The sequence below is a fragment of the Myxine glutinosa genome, chromosome 6 (genome assembly GCF_964187855.1).
Source record: "Myxine glutinosa chromosome 6, kmMyxGlut1.1, whole genome shotgun sequence".
NCBI lineage: Eukaryota > Metazoa > Chordata > Myxini > Myxiniformes > Myxinidae > Myxine > Myxine glutinosa.
The window spans coordinates 17,236,886-17,258,127 of NC_136266.1; the positions used below are offsets into that span (position 1 = coordinate 17,236,886).

Here is a 21,242-nt window from a genome sequence, read left to right on the forward strand (position 1 = left end):
CTGTGACTCGACATGCGCCGCACCATAATCATTGGCTCATAAAACCCTACACTGCTACAGAGGATTATACTACCACCGGAAGCCGGCACTTGGTTGTCCACAGAGGGAGGGAAGAAACACACCATGTGGAATGAAAAACAAAATGCTTTAAAATATTCAAGAAAGAAACATTTTTTTAAATTTAATATTCCTTAAGTATTTATTGTACGACTAACGATTGTCAAAATAAGAACCTGCTTTGGGCAATCGCACACTATACCGTCGAGGCCGCTTTTACAGAATAAGAAGGAAATCATTAAATTAATGCTTTCCTATTTACATCGTTGAGTCAATACGTCAAAAAATCATTTTTTAAACCTGTAATCACTGGTTGTAGGGAATGCAGATTTGACGATCAGCTGATTTGTGTGTGTGTGTGGGTGTGTATTTTAGACTTGGACAATATAAGAGGGAAAGTTGCTTTGCCCATTTGCAAGTTGCAAATTGCAAATAACATGCCCATTTGCAAGTTTCAGATCAATATCAGTAAGCAGTAAGCACGGCCCATTATTTAATGACACCACTCGACTGTCCAATCAGCGGACGGCTCGCATCGCCGTCGCCCAGCAGACGCCAATACGATGGCGTCGAAAGATGGAGTCGTATCGGTAGTTAATCGGATGCTTTTGGGCCCCAAAGTCGACTAATTCAGATTTTTCGAGTATGGCTGTACGTGATAAACAAAGAGCGCGGTTCGTAGATGGTAAATCCATTAGTGCCGTGGGCATCGGGTCACTGGGTGCGGCGTAAAAGGGATAACAAAGTCGAGTCCTTACGGTATTATTATTATTATATAGATGGACGTCCCTCGGACGACGTTAAACAAGCGTCCGATCTGCTAGCAATACTTGGAGAACGTTATAGATCGCACGTTGTCCTTCGCAAAGAGAAGGCGAGCTCCTATCAGCACCATGAACAAATTCCAAATTCCTGCCCTGACTTCAAACAAGAGGGTAAAGGCAACCCACCTAGTGCAATCCTTGCCGTGAGGCTACTTTGGCAGCGTTAAATCAGCCTTCAGGTAGAGAACCACAATTAGATTAGATAAGTATTTGTTCCATTATGATTGCATCATTATGATGCTGATAACGTAGTAATGCTTTATGTCATTTTGCTTTTACTACTTTACCCAGAACGTATGTACATTATTTCAGGGTTAAAGAAGAAGAACATTGAGAAAAGCTTCAGCTTCAATAAATCCCACCTGCTGGATGCTTTTCCAACCTCGAGGCAACATTAAAATTCTGTTCCTGAATGATAGCGTCCCTTTTAAATCACCTCCTCTAGTTTTAATGAAGTTGTGAAATAGATTTACTTTTTTTTTTACTGCGAACCATTCAAGCTGCTTGTTTATCCTTAACATTACAATATTCCACGATGATAACCTGAATGCTGCCTCGCTAATGGCGTTAGCAAATTTAACAGTTTTAGAAAGTTTTGGTGGAAGAGTTTCGAACAAAAACAATTAACATTCGTGTGTGGTTGTTAAAGTAGTTATGACGTCACAGGTCAATCAACAACTTCATTCAATCCCAATGACGGTGATTGAAATGATTTGCATGGTAACATTGTAATGATTTTTTTTGAGCTCAGGTGTTTACATGCTAATTATCTAACACACAGGTATTACTTAATCATCGCATGACTCAACCACGCATCTCACTCGAGCACGATTTGTTTTCAGAACACGCTCTGTTTTCATCTGCAATTCACGGCTCCGAACGAATATCACCTTGCTTTTTCATTCAGTCGACAGTAAATGACCCTCTGGTTGGGTGACCTCAATGGCCACAAACAGGATGGTACAAGAGGCAGCACAATTAATGCCATGTGTTCAGTCTTCTGGCCTTAGTTGGTGGATGTTACAGATCCCACGGTGTCTTTCCGCGTAGTGCAGGTGAGCGAACAGCATCCTGGAACAAGTAAAAAAAAAAATCCTCCTCTTGACTACCACTAGGAATGCAATAGCAAACCCCCCAGTGTAATCCTTGCTGAGAGGCTGCTTTGCCAGCACTGAGTCCACCTCCAGGCCAAACACCAGAGAGTTAGATCTCAAGGATATATTTTACAGATTCTTCTTCTGGAGGAGGCCGCTACTCGCCAATTACTCACAGGAGGCATGGTTTAGTACAGGGAAAGAGTAGTAGAAAGGGAAGTTTTGCTGTCTCGGACGGACGCACTCACTCTTACACATCCCAATTAGAGTATAGACTCGATTGCTGCATTTATAACCACTAGGGCATGCCCGTACTATATATATATCTAAAATTATATCCCCCCCCCCCTCTATTTACATGAAATGGTTTGGTTCATGAAATGTTTTGGTCCATTCGCAACGCCAAAGCGAACGGCGAACGGCTTGCGAGTACAGTGACAATCCCCCCCCCCCCCCTCTATTTACATGAAATGGTTTTAATTAGTTTTAAAACATAGTTTAACGCCAACATATGGCATGCCCGTACCCGTACTATCCGTAATGGCGCACGCTCTCACAGGAGCTCCGGAAGGTCGCATATCGCAGGAAAGCGAAAGAATCGCAAATTAGTTTTAATTAGTTTTAAAACATCGTTTAACGCCAACATAGCGCCAACATAGTTTGCCGACGGGAAATAAATGAATACGCTCTCAAATGTGCCATCCGAGGCAGAGTCTGTTCGCCACGTTCGGCACACGTGATAGCTCGCTGCTCTCTGATTGGTTGAATCGTTTTTTGGACATAGCTCGGTAACTACTTCTGCGATTAATTTAAAACCTTGAAAAGGCACATCCTCGGGTCCCCAGCAATATACCTGGCAAGTTTCAAGTATATCGGACCCGTGGTTGTCGAGAAACAGCGGTCACAGACAAACAAACACACACACACACACAGACACACACACACACACACAGACACACACACACACACACAGAGATTGCTGGAATTATAGATAGATGAAAAGCAACATTTTGGACTTCTTGTGTGTATATACGTGTGCGGTGTGATTGTGTGCAAGAGTGACGAAAACAGAATTATTTAATATCGACTTCTAGCTAATTGCCTCCAAATAAATGATAGGCCATTCTTCAGGGCCTATCAATTCTGGATTTTTTTGTCATCCCAAACACATATTGGAGTTGTTTTAGTGGTCGTTCACGCAAATGCACCATCTGACTGTGGGTTTGATCCTTCCTAAAGGTGGAGCTATCTTGCTGATGCAGTGCCACCCAATTTAATATATTGCAACTGGAATGATAGGCCGGATCTGGATCCTGACACCAACCAAAATCGAATTGGCTTGTTCTTGTCATCTTACCAACTCATCCACCTAGTTTTGTCATAATTCATCCATAACTTTTTGAAATATCATGCTATATATCATTTTTGGCCCCATCTCTCAATGGTGAAGAATCACTTTAAAATTCATGCTATATATCAACGTCACAACAGGATCGATACCATTTTCATCACTTCACATGTCCAATCACCAAGTAAGTGATGGAGTAAAAAAAAAAGCTTCTTTCTTCCTAATAATCCTTGTTCGTACTGCTCGAAAAAAGTCTGACGTGACATCTTTTCTTTATTTCATTTCGTCATTTTGTTGCTCTTCAATGGTTTTTCGTGGGTTAATTGCGCATTTTATGTCGCAGGATTTGTGATAATAAACATCGAGTGCAAATATGTCAAATGACTGCCCTCCTTGCAACAGTTTAAATCTTCGGGCTGCTTCATGGAATCTGTTATTCGGATTGGCAATTAATATTGGCGTGATCACCAGGATTTACCACCCCTGGGTGACGGATGGCCAACCAAGCTTTAACTCCGAGGCGTATACTCAAACTATGGCGGTAGTGACCCACGCGGGAGGGTATTGGAGGGCAGCGGGAGCTTACCTGTATGGCCGGACGCGACGCTGGTTTTCCGAACCACAAACAAATAAACGGACAAGACCAGGAATTGAAAATGTAACAAATAATGATTTAATGAAAGTAATGCCAGGATAACAAAGAATGTGCGGTAACTAAAATTCCGATATTGAGGATCCTCCATTCTGACACAATTACACAATAAGGGATGATAAAATAATGAAAGTAAAAATGTGCGTTATGTTAGCTGGGACTCAGCCCTGGTCTCAATGACCGTCCAGGGTCATGAAAGGTCACGCGTCCCTGCAGGGGAAAACATGCGTTGGTGCGAAGTCGTTCACCGCCAGCCACCAACGCGAAGCGGACAGGCACGTGCTCCTCCCACGTCCATCTCGCTCGGCTGCACTGAGCTTCGACCGTCCCAAACTTCCCAGGTGCAAACGGCATGAAACACAGCCGTCACAAGCCAACAATAAGGAAAGGAAACAGAAGCATGTGTCCACTCGCAATGAAGGCCAGGACAGAAAAGAGTAAATGTGCGTCTGTCTGCCCGTAATCAAACCCAGCGCAAGAGAGTAAATGTGACTGCTTGTTATGAAACCCCGGACGAAGAGAGGGAAAATGGTGGTGCCCTGCCTTTTTGTTCCTTGTGCTGGAACGTTCTCTCTGACGTCACACTCTCACCAACATGCCACGCCATCGCATCGCTCCAACCAATCATTGTTCGGGGCGTGGCCTCACGGCCCTTTTCGCGCCCATCGAGATGATTCGCTGGGTGGTGTCGTAGTGGTCGAATGTCCAGATCCGGTCGGCGGTTATGTGGTTTATTTAATTGCAGGCGCTGATTGCACGGCTGGTGTTGTCAGTGTTATAAGAAACGAAGGGAAAACCACAGAGGCGACTACACGCAGGGAATCTACCCTTATACCCTAACTAATTAGCATAGCTCCATCCCTCACATGGAGACAAATATAAACTTGCACGACGTCCGGCCCTACTTAGTTACAGGAAGGTTTCTTCTTCTTCGTGACATCGGAGCACACCACCCTATACAATCTACCTGGACTAAGGTATTCCATTGCCTATCCCCATAAACGTAACAATATATTCTGCCTTATGAGAAGTCTTGACTTTGAACAACCCCAACCCCAACCCCAAACCCAACCCTAACAACTCACAAAACACCAAACAATTTTCTTCTCTGCCTGAATCCAAACTTAAGCACGATGACGCTGCCATGATCACGATGTCAATTCATGAATGATCACAAACAACAGCAACAGAGAACAAAACCAAGGAACCGTTAGTGAGGATTATCAGCAACTCATCACAGAAATCCTCTCTATAAACAGAATATGCCGATAATTTACTCAGCTCACAGATGTTATCAATAAAACAAATAAAACGTGTTCTGCTCTTCCTGATGTGTAAGTTTGATAGTCGTTGTGAAGGTAGCTTGTGGAATTTTTAGCAACAGGTATATACCACGTGCTGCACAATATCGAAATAGGAAGTGTGCGACTGCTGTGATCAAAAGACCAAAAAAAACAAGACACAAAGGGTAAAGCACTCACCAAAATCAAACATGAACTCCATTTTCAACCATTATGTTTCAGCTCATTTTAGTAATAGTGAGATAGTTGTCATCTTGAAATTCTGCAACAATTTTGAATATAACGCATTTAGAAACACCAAATTACGAAATGCTAAAGCTTGTTTTTAGTTGTTTTGTGTGAAACTGGTTGTCACATATTTTCTTTTTCACAAAAAACAATGGTTCAGTGTCAAAAAATCCTTTTTTCTGAAATCCACAGTTGTGACGTCATCACACAAAACTTCTGACGTCAGCAAATCTATTAAAACTGGACATCAAAGGAAAGCTTGTTGCAAAATAGCTTATCATTATTATTGTGTCATTATTATTTCAAAATAGCTTATCAAAGCAAAGTTATGCATTATTTTGTTCGGATTTTTTTTTAAACATTTGCTGACGTCATTGATCACGTGATACCTGAGCATTTCCAAAGAAAGTCACCTGATGTATTTTGACAGTTTGAACCCTCCCCGACCGAAATCCGATGAGAAACAGAGACATCGGGAGATCTGTGGGAGGGAAAGGGCTTGGGGGAAGACATGTCAGATTGTCACGCTAGAGGCCCTGCCTAACAGAAGTGATAGCAAAACCCCGTCTCCCACTGCACGGAGGACGGGCTAATGACAACACATCGGTCTATCATTTTCAAATTGTACCGAGGGACTTCAACCTCGACAAGCAAATGCTCGCAGACGGAGCAGGGTGCCCTGAAAGTGGTTTTACCCCGACTAGACTCATCACACCTTGAGTAGTGTGCGGCGCTGAAGTCAGTGGGTGACCTGAAAATAATTAAGTTGTAAAGCTTCACCAGTTCTTCTTTTTTTTTTTGGATACAAGATCGAGGCTCGTGTAAGAGGTAACATTAATCACAAAAAAACAAACGGACACACAAAACATACAACAAAGGGAGCGGGAGACAAGATGGGGAGAGGGAGGGAAGCACACCAGTACAACAGCAGAGAACAGGGACATCGGGAGATCTGTGGGAGGGAGAGGGCTTGGGGGAAGACATGTTCCACTTGTTTGACCAGTCTGTGATTTTGTCCATGTCTGCAGAGAGTGAGGAGGCTGCAGACTGCCGATCTGAGGGATGAGGGATGGAGCGGCAGAGAGTGGAGGAGTCATCAGCAAAGAGATAGAGAGGATTTTCCAGAGAGTCAGAGAGATCATTGATGAAGACCAGAAAAAGCCCAGGGCCCAGAACACTGCCTTGGGGAACTCCAGCCTGAACCGGAAGGGGAGATGAGAGAAACCCATTCTGTTCATATATGTTATTTTACATCGTGCCGTTTGCTACGTTTGTTTGATTTGTCGAATTGAAGAGACAAGTCGTTGTCTTTTTGTCAAACTGAATAATATGTCCTGACTTGGGGAATCTCCAATAATTATAATCCACAAGACTCTTCCTCTTCCTCCAAATTTTCATCTTCAATTTTCATGACGTCATCAGACACACAATGACGCTATTCCTGTCCGACCAGCACAATCGCTTTGAAGTCGCACGAAAGGCAGGTGTGTCTTAATTTGCACAACTTGAAAAATGGCAAATATCCAGAGAAGATGCTTCCGGAGCCATTTGGCACCGTGTGGGTTTTTGTTGGGTAATGTGGTGGGTGCCAGACAAGACACGACTCGCACGCATTTTATTCCATTGCTGGAGCGAAACACCTTTAGGAATTCCGACTATCCAGGTGCACTGCTCGAATTGTAAATATAACTTAGGTTCTTCATTCGTTTTCGAGAGTGTTTAATGTTTCCCTTTCCATGTTGAAGTCAGAAACAGATATGAATAAATGTTTGACGTGTTTTATAACACCAGGGTAAGTTGATAACAAGTTAACGCATTTTTAATTTTCTGTCATTCATTAGTCCGACAACAAGTACTGAATCACCAGAGTAAACAGAATATTATAATTTTTGGCCTCCTGGGTAATTGATTACGTCAGAGCTGATTAGTTATTCCCTCCAATCACGGGAGAAAGACCTCATTGGGTTTTGATGTTTGTATGTTGACTGCTATTGCCATTGCACGTGGTACATGTGTGGGAGTCTCAGTGGTGGGTGGTGCCCGTTTCTATCAATGCTGTTGCGGATGACTCACCGATAGGCGATGAAACTGGTCTGGCAGCTGAGGGGGTGAGTAGCATTGGGATTTTCATTTATGCACAACTTGTGAATGTCTTCAGCTGAAGAGGAACCCGAGTAGGGTTTGAAATAGCAAAGGGCTTACATTATGTAGCTTTTTCTCTCTTTTTTTTTGTATACAGAATCGAGGCTCGTGTAAGAGCGAACACATTGAACATGAAAACATGCACAGACACAAAAAAAACAGACAATGAAGGGAGCGGGGGACAAGAGGGGGAGAGAGATGGAAGCAAACAAGCACAACAAGAGTGGAGAACAGCGACATCGATAGATCTGTGGAAGTGGGAGGGCTGGGGAGGGGAAGGGAGCTAGGGGGGGGGGGGGGGGGGTATACGATATAAGGCAAATGAACACTTCTCGGAATTTCAGGAAAGAAGTTGGGGATTGAAAGAGGCAGATCTGTGGTGAATTAACGGGGTAGAAAAGATCAAGGTTTTGAATGGGGGAAGATAAGAGATGGTGGTGAACAGCTGTTTTAAAGACCTGGACGGAGGAGTGGGATTGAAGAGAGTGAGGGAGTTTGTTCCAGAGGTGGGAGAAAAGAGGTTGAAGGAATGAAGGAGTGAAGGTGAATAGAGAGTTGATTTTGGCAGTTTAACCATAAGAGAGTTGCCGGCAGATCTTGTGCGACCTGTAGGAATATTTGGGGGACAGAGCCCAGAGAGAGCTGGGGGAGCAAGGCCGGAGAGGAGTCGGTAGAAGACAGAAAGACCACCAACCTGCCTGTGGTGAGTAAGTGAAAGGCCCTCGGAGTTAACTTCATCGCAGGAGATTCCAATGATTCTGAACGCTTTGGTTTCACAACAGCGTGAAGCCGAGCTAGGTGTGAGGCAGGAGCACCAGCCCAGAGGGGAGAGCAGTATTCCATTGAGATGTGGATGAAAGCCTTGTATGTGGTGAGGAGCTCAGGTGTGCCAAGGAAGGACTTCGCACGACGGAGGATGCCCAGTCGGCGACTGGCTTTGGAGGCCAGATTTGAAATGTGGTTTTCCCAGGAAAGATCATGGCAGATAGTGAGACCCAAAAGCTTGAGTGACAGAACTTCTTGGAGAGGATTGTTCATAAAGTAGATGGGAGGGTTTTCCATTCGGTCTTTTCGGAGAGACATAGTGAGAGTGTGAGATTTGTCAGGATTGAAAGACATATTCCACTTGTTTGCCCAGTCTGTGATTTTGTCCAGGTCTGCAGAGAGTGAGGAGGCTGCAGACTGCCGATCTGAGGGTTGAGGAATGGAGCGGCAGAGAGTGGAGTCAGCAGCAAAGAGATAGAGAGGATTTTCCAGAGTCGGAGAGATCATTGATGAAGACCAGAAAAAGCACAGGGCCCAGTTACTTTGTGCAGCTTTTTTGGCTGGAAGATCATATCTTTATAACCATTTCACCATATATATATATATATATATCAACAACATAACAGCCTGACGAGCACTGTCCCGATGTCCTGTGGACCTTAGTCCGAGACCAAAGCGTCACCTTCATCCAGGAGGCCTCAGCCCGGCCACTCTGTCGACAGACAGAGATTTCATTCTTTGGTCCCCATTGGCTAAACATCAAGCAGAGCCGCCAATCCAGATTTCGGGCTTATTTACTTCTTTTGAAGACGCCTTTTTATGATTTAAAAAAAAGGTAAAAAATCAAACATTTGAACAGCCTTGGACGTGCACCCTGACCCCACGGCCAAGGCACACCGTCCATCAAGACTGTCCCATTGGCATACACATGCACCTCAACCCAAAGGCTGAAGCACATGGTCAATCAAAACACATGCATCCTGACCCCGAAGGGCCACAATGCCTGGTCATACAATTGAACGCCTCCTCCATAGGAGTGAGTCCCTACGACTTCAACACCATACCATGCCGTCCCGACAAGGGCTTAGTTTTCCCTCATCAGGACAACATACTGCAAACAATGTAACCAATGAGGACCAAACATGTATTAATGAGGTGTATTAAGTGAATCAAGGCAGCTCCTAGCTTTAATGGTGAGCACCAGCCACGGATTAGGTCTCACACAGTAAAAACCGCATAACCCGCACGGAAACAACAGCCTGTCTGCCACCCAGACCATCGTTCCCACCAGTGCAAACCAAAACCAGGGGGTGCTGTGCGATCGGTGGAGAAGACCCTTAGAGACCAAAAAGACCCTGAGGACCCAAAGACCCAAAAGACCCTTAAAAACCTAGAAGACCCAAAAGACCCCAAAGACCCAAGAGACCCTGAAGACCCCAATGACCCAAAAAATCTTTAACAACCTACAAGACTGAAAAGACCCTTAAAGACCCCGAAGACCCTTAAAGACCCCAAACAACCAACAGACCCTGAAGACCCGAAAGACCTGGGGGACCCAAAAGATTCCAAAGACCCCGAGAAATTTCCACGGGCCCCTGAAATGTATGCTGTCAAAGGGCATTCCTGTCAAACTCCCCGAGATATTCCGCATTCTATTGCAATCAAATTCCTTTGCAACAGTCTGGTGGAACCGGGTTATCTGCTATATATATATATATATATATATATATATATATATATATATATATATATATATATATATATACACATACATATAATATGAGTCGTTGTGGTTACGTGCTCTTTACAGCGCGTCGGCACGCCCGAGGCAGAGAATACACCAAGTGGTTTGCCATTGCTCCTTTCAGCAGTAGTCAGTGCAGATTTGGGATTTTCGCAGTGCACCGGCCCGCGATGTCCTGCTCTTTTTCAAGAGGTGCAACGTGGGATCTTAAATGTCTCCCGGTGAATGCTAGCAGACGAGACACCCAGCTTAATACACCATTGTTGGACCTGGTTTTATTATTTATAATTTCAGTGGATTGGGGAGCCTATTAATATTTTTAATTAGTATTGGATATTTTTAGCGTTAATTAACTGTTATATAAATAATTTAGTTTGAATACGTTTAAATGTTTTAATTTGTATTATCACTCTTCAGGTGAAGACCATGTTAAATTAGCTTAATAATAATTTTTTATTTGTTTGGTGCGAATCTCTACATCATCCATTTCATCCAATCGTCTTTAAACAACAATGACAAGACACGCCTCCTCCGTGCCCAGGTGAGCCCAGGTAAGCGTCAGTTCCATGGGAAGGCGGCGCACTTCCTCGCGCTCTTGTTCCAGCCGTTCTTGCTCGTGAGTTAGTGCTTTGGAACTGATGGCGATAAGTTATCACATGTAACAACGAACAGGTAACCATGAGTGCGGATTCAGAGAGCAGCGTGGAGTTCAAAGACACCATGGATCAGGTAAAATCCTCGACTGGATCTACCGGAGATGATAAAGGTAAAGTTGAAGAGGAAGGGGGACTGTGCGAGACATTGATGGAGTTCTGCTGGACGGGATTGTACCTGGTGCCCGTGTACCTGGTGGGCTGCTTGGGGTTCAGCATTACCTGGGTGATGCTGGGTCTCGCTCTCTGGTTCTGCTGGCGAGAGGTGAGGGCTCTGAGGTCCGAGGATCTGCGCATCGGATACCTGTTGGCAAGGAGCGAAGAGCGTTTGGTCCGTGAACACTTCAAAGACGAACAACTACCTCCATGGGTATGAAATTAGTGATTTTACCAGATATGATAACAACTACCTCCATGGGTATGAAATTAGTGATTTTACCTGATATCATAACAACTACCTCCATGGGTATGACATGAACGATTTTACCTGGAATGATAACAACTACCCCCATGGGTATGACATGAGCGTTTTTACCTGATATCATAACAACTACCTCCATGGGTATGACATGAACGATTTTACCTGATATCATAACAACTACCTCCATGGGTATGACATGAACGATTTTACCTGGAATGATAACAACTACCCCCATGGGTATGACATGAACGATTTTACCTGGAATGATAACAACTACCACCATGGGTATGACATGAGCGTTTTTACCTGATATCATAACAACTACCTCCATGGGTATGACATGAACGATTTTACCTGATATCATAACAACTACCTCCATGGGTATGACATGAACGATTTTACCTGGAATGATAACTACCCCCATGGGTATGACATGAACGATTTTACCTGGAATGATAACAACTACCCCCATGGGTATGACATGAACGATTTTACCTGGAATGATAACAACTACCCCCATGGGTATGACATGAACGATTTTACCTGGAATGATAACAAGTACCCCCATGGGTATGACATGAGCGTTTTTACTTGGAATGATAACAACTACCACAATGGGTATGACATGAGTGATTTTACCTGATATGATAACAACTACCTCCATGGCTATGACATGAGCGATTTTACCTGGAATGATAACAACTACCTCCATGGGTATGACATGAGCGTTTTTACCTGATATGATAACAACTACCTCCATGGGTATGACATGAGCGTTTTTACCTGGAATGATAACAACTACCTCCATGGGTATGACATGAGCGTTTTTACCTGGAATGATAACAACTACCCCCATGGGTATGACATGAGCGTTTTTACCTGGAATGATAACAACTACCTCCATGGGTATGACATGAGCGTTTTTACCTGGAATGATAACAACTACCACAATGGGTATGACGTGAGTGATTTTACCTGATATAATAACAACTACCTCCATGGCTATGACATGAGCGATTTTACCTGGAATGATAACAACTACCCCTATGGGTATGACATGAGCGTTTTTACCTGATATGATAACAACTACCCCCATGGGTATGACATGAACGATTTTACCTGGAATGATAACAAGTACCCCCATGGGTATGACATGAGCGTTTTTACCTGGAATGATAACAACTACCTCCATGGGTATGACATGAGCGTTTTTACCTGGAATGATAACAACTACCACAATGGGTATGACGTGAGTGATTTTACCTGATATAATAACAACTACCTCCATGGCTATGACATGAGCGTTTTTACCTGATATGATAACAACTACCCCCATGGGTATGACATGAACGATTTTACCTGGAATGATAACAACTACCCCCATGGGTATGACATGAACGATTTTACCTGGAATGATAACAAGTACCCCCATGGGTATGACATGAGCGTTTTTACCTGGAATGATAACAACTACCACAATGGGTATGACATGAGTGATTTTACCTGATATGATAACAACTACCTCCATGGGTATGACATGAGCGATTTTACCTGGAATGATAACAACTACCTCCATGGGTATGACATGAGCGTTTTTACCTGATATGATAACAACTACCTCCATGGGTATGACATGAGCGATTTTACCTGGAATGATAACAACTACCTCCATGGGTGTGACATGAGCGTTTTTACCTGATATGATAACAACTACCTCCATGGGTATGACATGAGCGATTTTACCTGGAATGATAACTACCCCTATGGGTATGACATGAGCGTTTTTACCTGATATGATAACAACTACCTCCATGGGTATGAAATTAGTGGTTTTACCTGATATGATAACAACTACCTCCATGGGTGTGACATGAGTGCCCCAACCTGACTAGATAACAACTACTACCTTGGATATGATTTGAGTGATTTTGCCTGACTTGATAACAACTACCACCATGGGTGTGACATGAGCAATTTTACCTGAGATGATGGTGGGCAGGTGCGAATACCATGCGCACAGCGAAGAAAAAAAGCAGGCTTAAGCAATTCATTCAGTCAGTCTGTCTGTCTGTCACTCTGTTTGTCTGTCTGTCACTCTGTCTGTCACTCTGTTTGTCTGTCTGTCACTCTGTTTGTCTGTCTGTCACTCTGTTTGTCTGTCTGTCACTCTGTTTGTCTGTCTGTCACTCTGTTTGTCTGTCTGTCACTGTTTGTCTGTCTGTCACTCTTTTCGTCTGTGTGTCACTTTTTGTCTGTCTGTCACTCTTTTTGTCTGTCTGTCACTCTTTTTGTCTGTCTGTCACTCTTTTTGTCTGTCTGTCACTCTTTTTGTCTGTCTGTCACTCTTTTTGTCTGTCTGTCACTCTTTTTGTCTGTCTGTCACTCTTTTTGTCTGTCTGTCACTCTTTTTGTCTGTCTGTCACTCTTTTTGTCTGTCTGTCACTCTTTTTGTCTGTCACTCTTTTTGTCTGTCACTCTTTTTGTCTGTCTGTCACTCTTTTTGTCTGTCTGTCACTCTTTTTGTCTGTCTGTCACTCTTTTTGTCTGTCTGTCACTCTTTTTGTCTGTCTGTCACTCTTTTTGTCTGTCTGTCACTCTTTTTGTCTGTCTGTCACTCTTTTTGTCTGTCTGTCACTCTTTTTGTCTGTCTGTCACTCTTTTTGTCTGTCTGTCACTCTTTTTGTCTGTCTGTCACTCTTTTTGTCTGTCTGTCACTCTTTTTGTCTGTCTGTCACTCTTTTTGTCTGTCTGTCACTCTTTTTGTCTGTCTGTCACTCTTTTTGTCTGTCTGTCACTCTTTTTGTCTGTCTGTCACTCTTTTTGTCTGTCTGTCACTCTTTTTGTCTGTCACTCTGTCTACCGACGTTAGTTTATGACTGACAAACAACTTGATTTAAATTGAGTGTTTTATTTTGAACATGAATTGGAAAACTAACCTGTACTTTAACAGAACTTTGGCTCTGAATTTGTCCCCATCGTGCATGTGCAGTGAAAGGGTTTTGAAGTGATAAAGCCGCTTGGTTCAATATTTGGCTATGTCCGTCCATCCATCCGTGAAAAATGAAAAAGAGGAACCTTTCAAACCCACAGTGTTTAATTCTAAAGGGTTCTTAGGGTGATTCGAAACGGTTCTAAAGGGTAGTTTTGAGGGGTTATATAGGGTAATTCTAAGGGTTCTCGTTTGTTTTTCGTCTTTGCCTGTTTCATATTGAAAATGGCAAACTAAACAGCTTCCTTCTAACACGGGTGCAAATTTTTATTTTTTTTACTTTCTTCCTGTCTGGCAGTCAAACGAGATTAAAAATTCATTCAAAGCAGTAAACTTACTGTTTTCAATGACATCATAAAGGACACAAACAACAGATACAAAGCACTAATGTAACGAGTTAAATAAGGTGGTGTAAAAGACGCCACATCAACGGGGGTAAACTTCGACAAAAAATTGTACAACCTTTAAATCTTTATTTCAAAGGAATTATACACTTTGAACACTGTAGAACGTAAACCTCCTTTTTGACATTTTGAAAAACCGTACTGGACAAAATTTTACGTCATCACGACCAATCAAATTAGCTACTCGTCGACCGTGGCGCAGGGTAAATTGTTCTACTTCTATGAAGTTGCTAGTTATCGTTTTTCTTTACTTCATGCTGTGTTGGTTCCATGGATTGTTTGACTGGCAGTATTATTTTCGGTTGACATGACGACGTACCGTTTCTGCTTGGGCCTTTTTGGGGTGTGTTCGGAATCTGAGGCCGCTCTCAAAATGGAATGTTCCCAAAGAAAATGTCGAATTTTTTCTTTCACTATGAAAAGTTTGAGCTTCGCGTCATGTCATTGATCAAAATAGGAAGGCAAATATAATGGTTTAGAAACACAGATATTTATGCTTTCAATTACAGTAGTTTTCCTTTGGTTTACACCAACTCCAAACACCTTTAACTACAACTTACTCTACTTTCCCTACATGTCAGTTACAGAAGCTGAGATTTGCTGGAAGGCAGGTACATGTGGCAAATTGGAACAAATCTATGGCACTGGATTGTCTACGAGCCGAGTCTGAAAGCGTGTGCATAGGATGAGCAGATGACGTCACAGTGAAAGACTGCACAGATTGGTGTGGGGTGTGCCATCATGTGTCCTGGGCTCGTGGCAGTCAATCGTAAAAGATTCAGGTTTGGCCTCGTAAGAGACACGTGGTGGTTAGCATCAAAAATTCTCTCTGTAGTGATTGTCACTCACCGTAGTGATAATAAATAAATTGGTGGAGCTGGTGGTGAGGAACCATACCTGGTTCATTCTTTTAAAAGCTGGAAAGCCACAAGATTACCTATAGGAGTGGAGAGCATATAAACAGAGAACTGGAGTTGGTGGTGGTAAGGAAGTGACAGTTGTGCAGGGTTAAGGTATGTAAGGCAGTAGTGGGAGAGCATGTTACCACCCAGCACAAACCTGTGGTGCTTGTGGTGAGGCTGAAGAAAAGGAGGGAGGTTAAGAGCAGGGGTCAGAAGGTTATTAGGTGAGGGAAGTGTCACCGTAGAGTATAAGGAGAGGGTGAGGGCCAGGTATAAGCAACTTGGTGAAGAAGCAGAAGGTTTGGAGAAGGAGTAGAAGAAGTACAGAGAGGCATTTAGGGGAATTGCAGAATTGTTGTGTGGAAGGACATCAGGAAAGGGTGCATCAACGAGGGATATAAAGCAGGTGTGGTAGCAAAGGCAGTTGGTGAAAATAAAGACGTTTGGAAGAGGATATAGATGATCAAGGATAGATGGAGGCAGCCAGATGTGGGGTTGCTGCACCTGTATGGGCAGAAGAAGAAAGCAGCAAGGAGAGCTGTGGATAAGGAGAGGAATGATATGGTAGAGGTGGTGTACAACATGTTGGAAGAGGATGTTGGGAGGAAGATGATCTATAAAATGGCACGTGACAGGGATGAGGATATCAAGGACATGAATGGGGGGTGGGGGTGCAGTGATTAAGGATGGTGGTGGGATTCTAGTGACAGAGAGGGGCGCAGTATTGAATATGTGGGAAGCATATTTCAACCAGCTGTTGAACCGGAAAGGAAGGAAGAAACGGCGAGCTGGAACTACCGAGTTATGTGGAGGTGAAAGTGGAGCTGGTGGAGATCACGGAAGAGGAAGCGCAGATGGCATTGAAGAGGATGAAAAAGGGAAGAGTGCCAGGCATTGATGTGCTATGTATAGTGAAGATCATTACAGCAGGAGAAGACGAAGTCAGTTGGACAAAGAGGTTGTTGAATGTATGTGTATGAGAGAGTGTTCAATTCCGGAGGATTGCAGGACAGGGTTAAATGTGCCGATATGGAAAGGGAAGGGGGATGTCAAGATCTGGTGAAATGCAGGGCATTACGCTCCTTAGTCATGTCATGAAGATGCTGGAGAGGGTTCCTAATGGGAGGATAAGGAAGAGTATGGATAAGGAGATTTGAGAAGAGCAGCAGGGGTACAGAAAGGGTATGGGAACGATCAATGGGATGTTCACACTGAGACAGCTGGTGGACAAGAGTTTGGAGATGAAACGTGAAATGGCATTGGGATTTGTGGGTCTGGAGAAGGCCATCAACACTATCCCAATAGAGATGGTGATGGTGACACTGAGATGGATGGGAATGCCGGAAGCAGAAATTAGGTTGGTGGAAGAGATGTACAAGGGAACGAATGGATGAGTTTTTGTTGGTCCTGGAATGTTGGAGGAGTTCAGTGTGAACATCAGTTTGAGGCCATGAAGCACTCTCAGCCCACTCATGTTTATCATGGTAATGGAGCTGGTAAAGGTGGGTTTTCACGGGACACGGGAACGGTTCGCGAAGGATGCGAATGTCGAAAAAATGGCAAAGTCCAACATTCGTATTTTAGGCTCCAAAAGTTCGCCAAACATGCGCGGGGGGTTCGGAAGCGGCGTCAATTGTTCGCAGGAGTCGTTTTTTGTTCGGCGGGTATTTCAAAAATGTTTGAAACAGGATGCGAACAATTGACGACGCTTCCGAACCCCCACGCATGTTTGGCGAACTTTTGGAGCCTAAAATACTAATGTTGGACTTTGCCATTTTTTCAACATTCGCATCCTTCGCGAACCGTTCGCGTGTCCCGTGAAAACCCACCTTAAGCAGGAAGATAAACATGAAAGGTATTCTGGGGAGGATATTGTATGTGGACGATGTGGTTGTTGTTGTGGTGGAGAGTTAGCGGGAGATGCAGGAAGTACTAGTTTAGTGGAAGGAGGCATTTGAGAAACATGGACTGAAGATGAGCATGGAGAAGACGGAGGTGATCTGGGTTTGGCAGCCGAGAAAATAAATGAATATCGTGTTGGAGGGGAAGGAGATCAGACAAGGAAATAGATTTGAGTATCTGGGTGGAACGGTGACTGAGGATGGTAAGTCAGAGGCAGAGGTGAGGAGGATTCAGGTGGGTCAGAATGTGTGGAGGAGGGTGGAGGGAGTAATGGTAGACAGAACGATTTCAAGGAGATTGAAAGGAAAGGTTCTGATATCATGCGTAATGCTGGCCTACCTTTACGGTCTGGAGATGGTGGCACTGACCGAGAGACAACAACAGAGGCTGCAGGTTTCCGAGAACAACTAGGTCGGGTGGATTGCTGGAGTGAAGAGGGTGGATAGAAGGAGAATGGATGAACTGAGGGAGGATATTGGTGTGCAGATGATCTTGACGGGAAGATTGGTGAAATGTCGGCTGAGATGGGCTGGAAACTTGGTGCTGATGGGGGAAGAGAGAATGGCAAAGAGTGGATAGGTTGAGGGAACAAAGTAGGAGGAAAAGAGGTAGACCGTGGTTAAAATGGGAGGATTGTGTGAGGAGGGATGTCAGTAAGGTGAAGGTGGTTGGAGGGTGGAGAGAGTTGGCTGAGGACAAAGGGAAGTGGAGGAGTTTCGTGGTCAAGGCAGGGCAGAAGCTTGGTGCCATCGGACCTCAACCCTTATAAAATGAAGAAGAGGAGAAGAAGAAGAAAGAAAATATGCATGTGTAACGCTTTTATATGTTTGTTTGTATGTATGTATGTATATACACATCTCATTATACTTTCTTATTTGGCCATATTTAAGACAATTGTGAGTATCTCGTTTGTATAACTTTTTGAACACCCCACAACATATCTCTCAATTAGGAGCTGAGATAACAAAAGTTTGTAATCTATTCTCCTATCATTCCTGGCACGTCCATTTCATAATGGAATCACATTCTTCCAACTACTACCCAAAGCATTAAAAGACACAAAACTAGTCTGCTGGCACCGCTTGATTTTATTTATTTATTCCGAGCCATCCAGCTTTCAATGACATAGGCCTAGATTTTATTGTGTTCCGGTATTGCAAATCTTTCATGCACCGATCGGAAGCATTTTGTTCTGATAAAACGGCAACCTTTTTGTCCTCTGCGAAGCTTGCAGATTATATATATTGTTGCGGTTTTGTGTTTTTGCAATAAAAGGTTAATTTCCCCCTCATAGTTTAGTCACACTACAACACGTAGCCTCGCGATAGTTCAGTTATTTCTTAGTAGATGTAACCATAGTCCTTTTCCTGTGTTAGTTTTGCGTTGAGTAGAATAATGAGAGTTAGGTCCTTCCATTGCTTTATGCCACCTCGATACTTTGGCTTTGGCGCGAAATGCCACGAGGCAGGCCTGGACAAGTCGAGGAAGGCGGAGGAGGAGCCGACGGTAAGCGCGAGCCGCCAATCAGGGCTCAAAGGGAGTGGCTTAGCACTGCGTCAAAAGGCGTGGTTAGAACATTCGATGCGGGCTAAGGGCATGGCAATATAACTCTTTGCGCAAAGCCCCCACCTCAGTTAAGGGGAGAGGCGCTTGAGAGTTGAACATTCTGAGGAGAGGTGGGTTGAAACAAGTCAAGCAGTTTTGAGGGGAGAGGTGCTTGAACAAGTTTGGGGAGGACCTGCGCTGGGTGATGAGCTTGAGTAGCTTTGAGGGAAGAGGTGCTTGAACAGTTGAACGCTCGGTTAAGCTTGAGGCAAATCCTCTATTGAGTTACGCGAGTGAAAGCACACCATTGATTAATAGCGCTGTGAGGAACCGCCAAGCCGGGTGAGAGACGCGCATATTCGCCAGCCTGCCTTTGATCGAGAGAGGTGCCGCAAGGATCCCTCCTGCCTGCCTGCTTGCCTTCATCGAGGGACGTGCTGTGACCGCGGAGGGCCATGCCGGCGAGCTGCTCCTGAACAATGGAGCCGGCGCATTCAGCGCATGAACATTTCCTTTCTTCATTTCCCCCTGTGAGTGTGAACGGGCCCGTGTCTGGGATTTTATAATAAGACTGCTTAAGTTCTGCTCTGTGTGTCTGCTTTCTACCAAATTGTACATACGTGTAAATAATAATTAAACCTGTGTTCTTCCTTTGATTCTACCGCTTTTGTGATTTCCATCATTGACTAAGCGTGGTACGAGTAAAACCGCTCTAATCTGGGTCCAATATCAACGGTGACTGCACGGACCACTTGATACACAATCCGCTCGGTGTACTCAAATTACACGTGGCTCATGCGAGGCTTGGTTCCCCGCTTCCGTGGCGGCGCAGGTATTTAGGTACGAGCGAGACTTGGTCCCGAAACCCTACCTTGCGTTTGCCCAGAAGAGGCGCTTCAAGTCTCTCGGTTACGCCAGGCCCAGAAAGAACAAGGAGCTTAAACCCCCTTGGTAAGGGTAGGAAGGGCGGCGGAAAACCGTAACAATATATATATATATATATATTGTTACGGTTTTCGTGCGACCCTCCGTTCCCTTACCAAGGGGAGATTAAGCCCCTTGTTCTCCTTGGGTCGTCGCAACCGCGAGACTTGTCGCCACTTCCGGTCGGACGCGGGACAGGGTTTCGGGACAATGTTCGCACGTACCTAAGTACCTACGCCGACGCGGGAGCGGGGATCAAGTCTCGCATGAACCACGCGTAATTTGAGTGCACCCGAGCGGATGGTGCACCACGTGGTCCATGCAATTACCTCGTTATGGGAACCTGATTAGAGCGATATAATTCGTACCATGCTTAGTCAATAGATGGAAATGACGGGAACGATCAAATAGAAGGAAGAACACAGGTTTATTTACAGCTATACAAGGCGAAGAGACACCGAGCAGGCACTTAAGCGGTCTTAACTTAAAGCCCAGATAATGCCCCCATTCACACTCACAGGGGGATGAAGGAAGGAATGTTCATGCGCTGAACGCGCCGGCTTTGGTTGTTCAGGAAGGGCTCACCCAGCATGGCCCTCTGCGGTCACAGCACGTCCCTTGACGAAGGCAGGCAGGCGGGAGGGATCCTTGCGGCACGTATCTCGAACAAAGGCTTGCTGGAAGATATGCGCGTCTCTCGCCCGGCACGGCAGTCCCTCACAGCGCGATTTATATAACGGCGCGCTTTCACCCTCGTAACTCAACAGAGGATCTGCCTCAAGCTCAACCGAGCATTTAACTTGTAACTCAATTCAACACAGTTCTTCGAACTGATAACTCAAGCTCATCATTCAGCGCAGGTCCTCCTCAAAAACTCTCACTTGTTCAGCACACCTCTCCTCAGAACTGAGAACTCAGGTGGGGGCTTCGGGCACAGGGTTATATTGCCATGCCCTGGCCTGCCTCGAATGTTCCAAACCACGCCTTTTGACGCAGTGGCAAGCCACTCCCCTCGAGCCCTGATTGGCGGCTCGTGCTTACCAGTCACTCCCACTTCTCCTGTCCCGCCTTCCTTCGGCCTGCTTCGACTTGTCAGGCCGGCCTCGTGGTACTTTGCGCCAAAAACCATAGCATCGAGGCGGTATAAAGCATTGGATGGAGACCTAACTCTCATTATTCTACTCAACGCAAAACTACACATAGGAAAGGTCTATGCTGACACTTACTAAGAATTAACTGATCTTAAACGAGGCTACATGTTGTAGTGTGACTAACTATGAGGGGGAAATGAACCTTTATTTGTAAAAACACAAAACCGCAACAATATTGTTGCGGTTTTGAGAATAA

At 44.5% G+C, this 21,242-nt stretch overlaps 1 protein-coding gene across 1 annotated transcript in view; it reads left to right on the forward strand.

The window, feature by feature from the left end:
* The first annotated feature begins 10,694 nt into the window (after window positions 1–10,694).
* The window catches only part of LOC137429622 (extended synaptotagmin-2), a 127,859-nt gene continuing 117,311 nt past the window's right edge, over window positions 10,695–21,242 (forward strand). Inside the window, exon 1 of the mRNA XM_068119692.2 lies at window positions 10,695–11,178. Coding sequence (XP_067975793.2) covers window positions 10,834–11,178 — 345 coding nt within the window. The 5' untranslated portion in view covers window positions 10,695–10,833. The remainder of the gene's footprint in view (window positions 11,179–21,242) is intronic.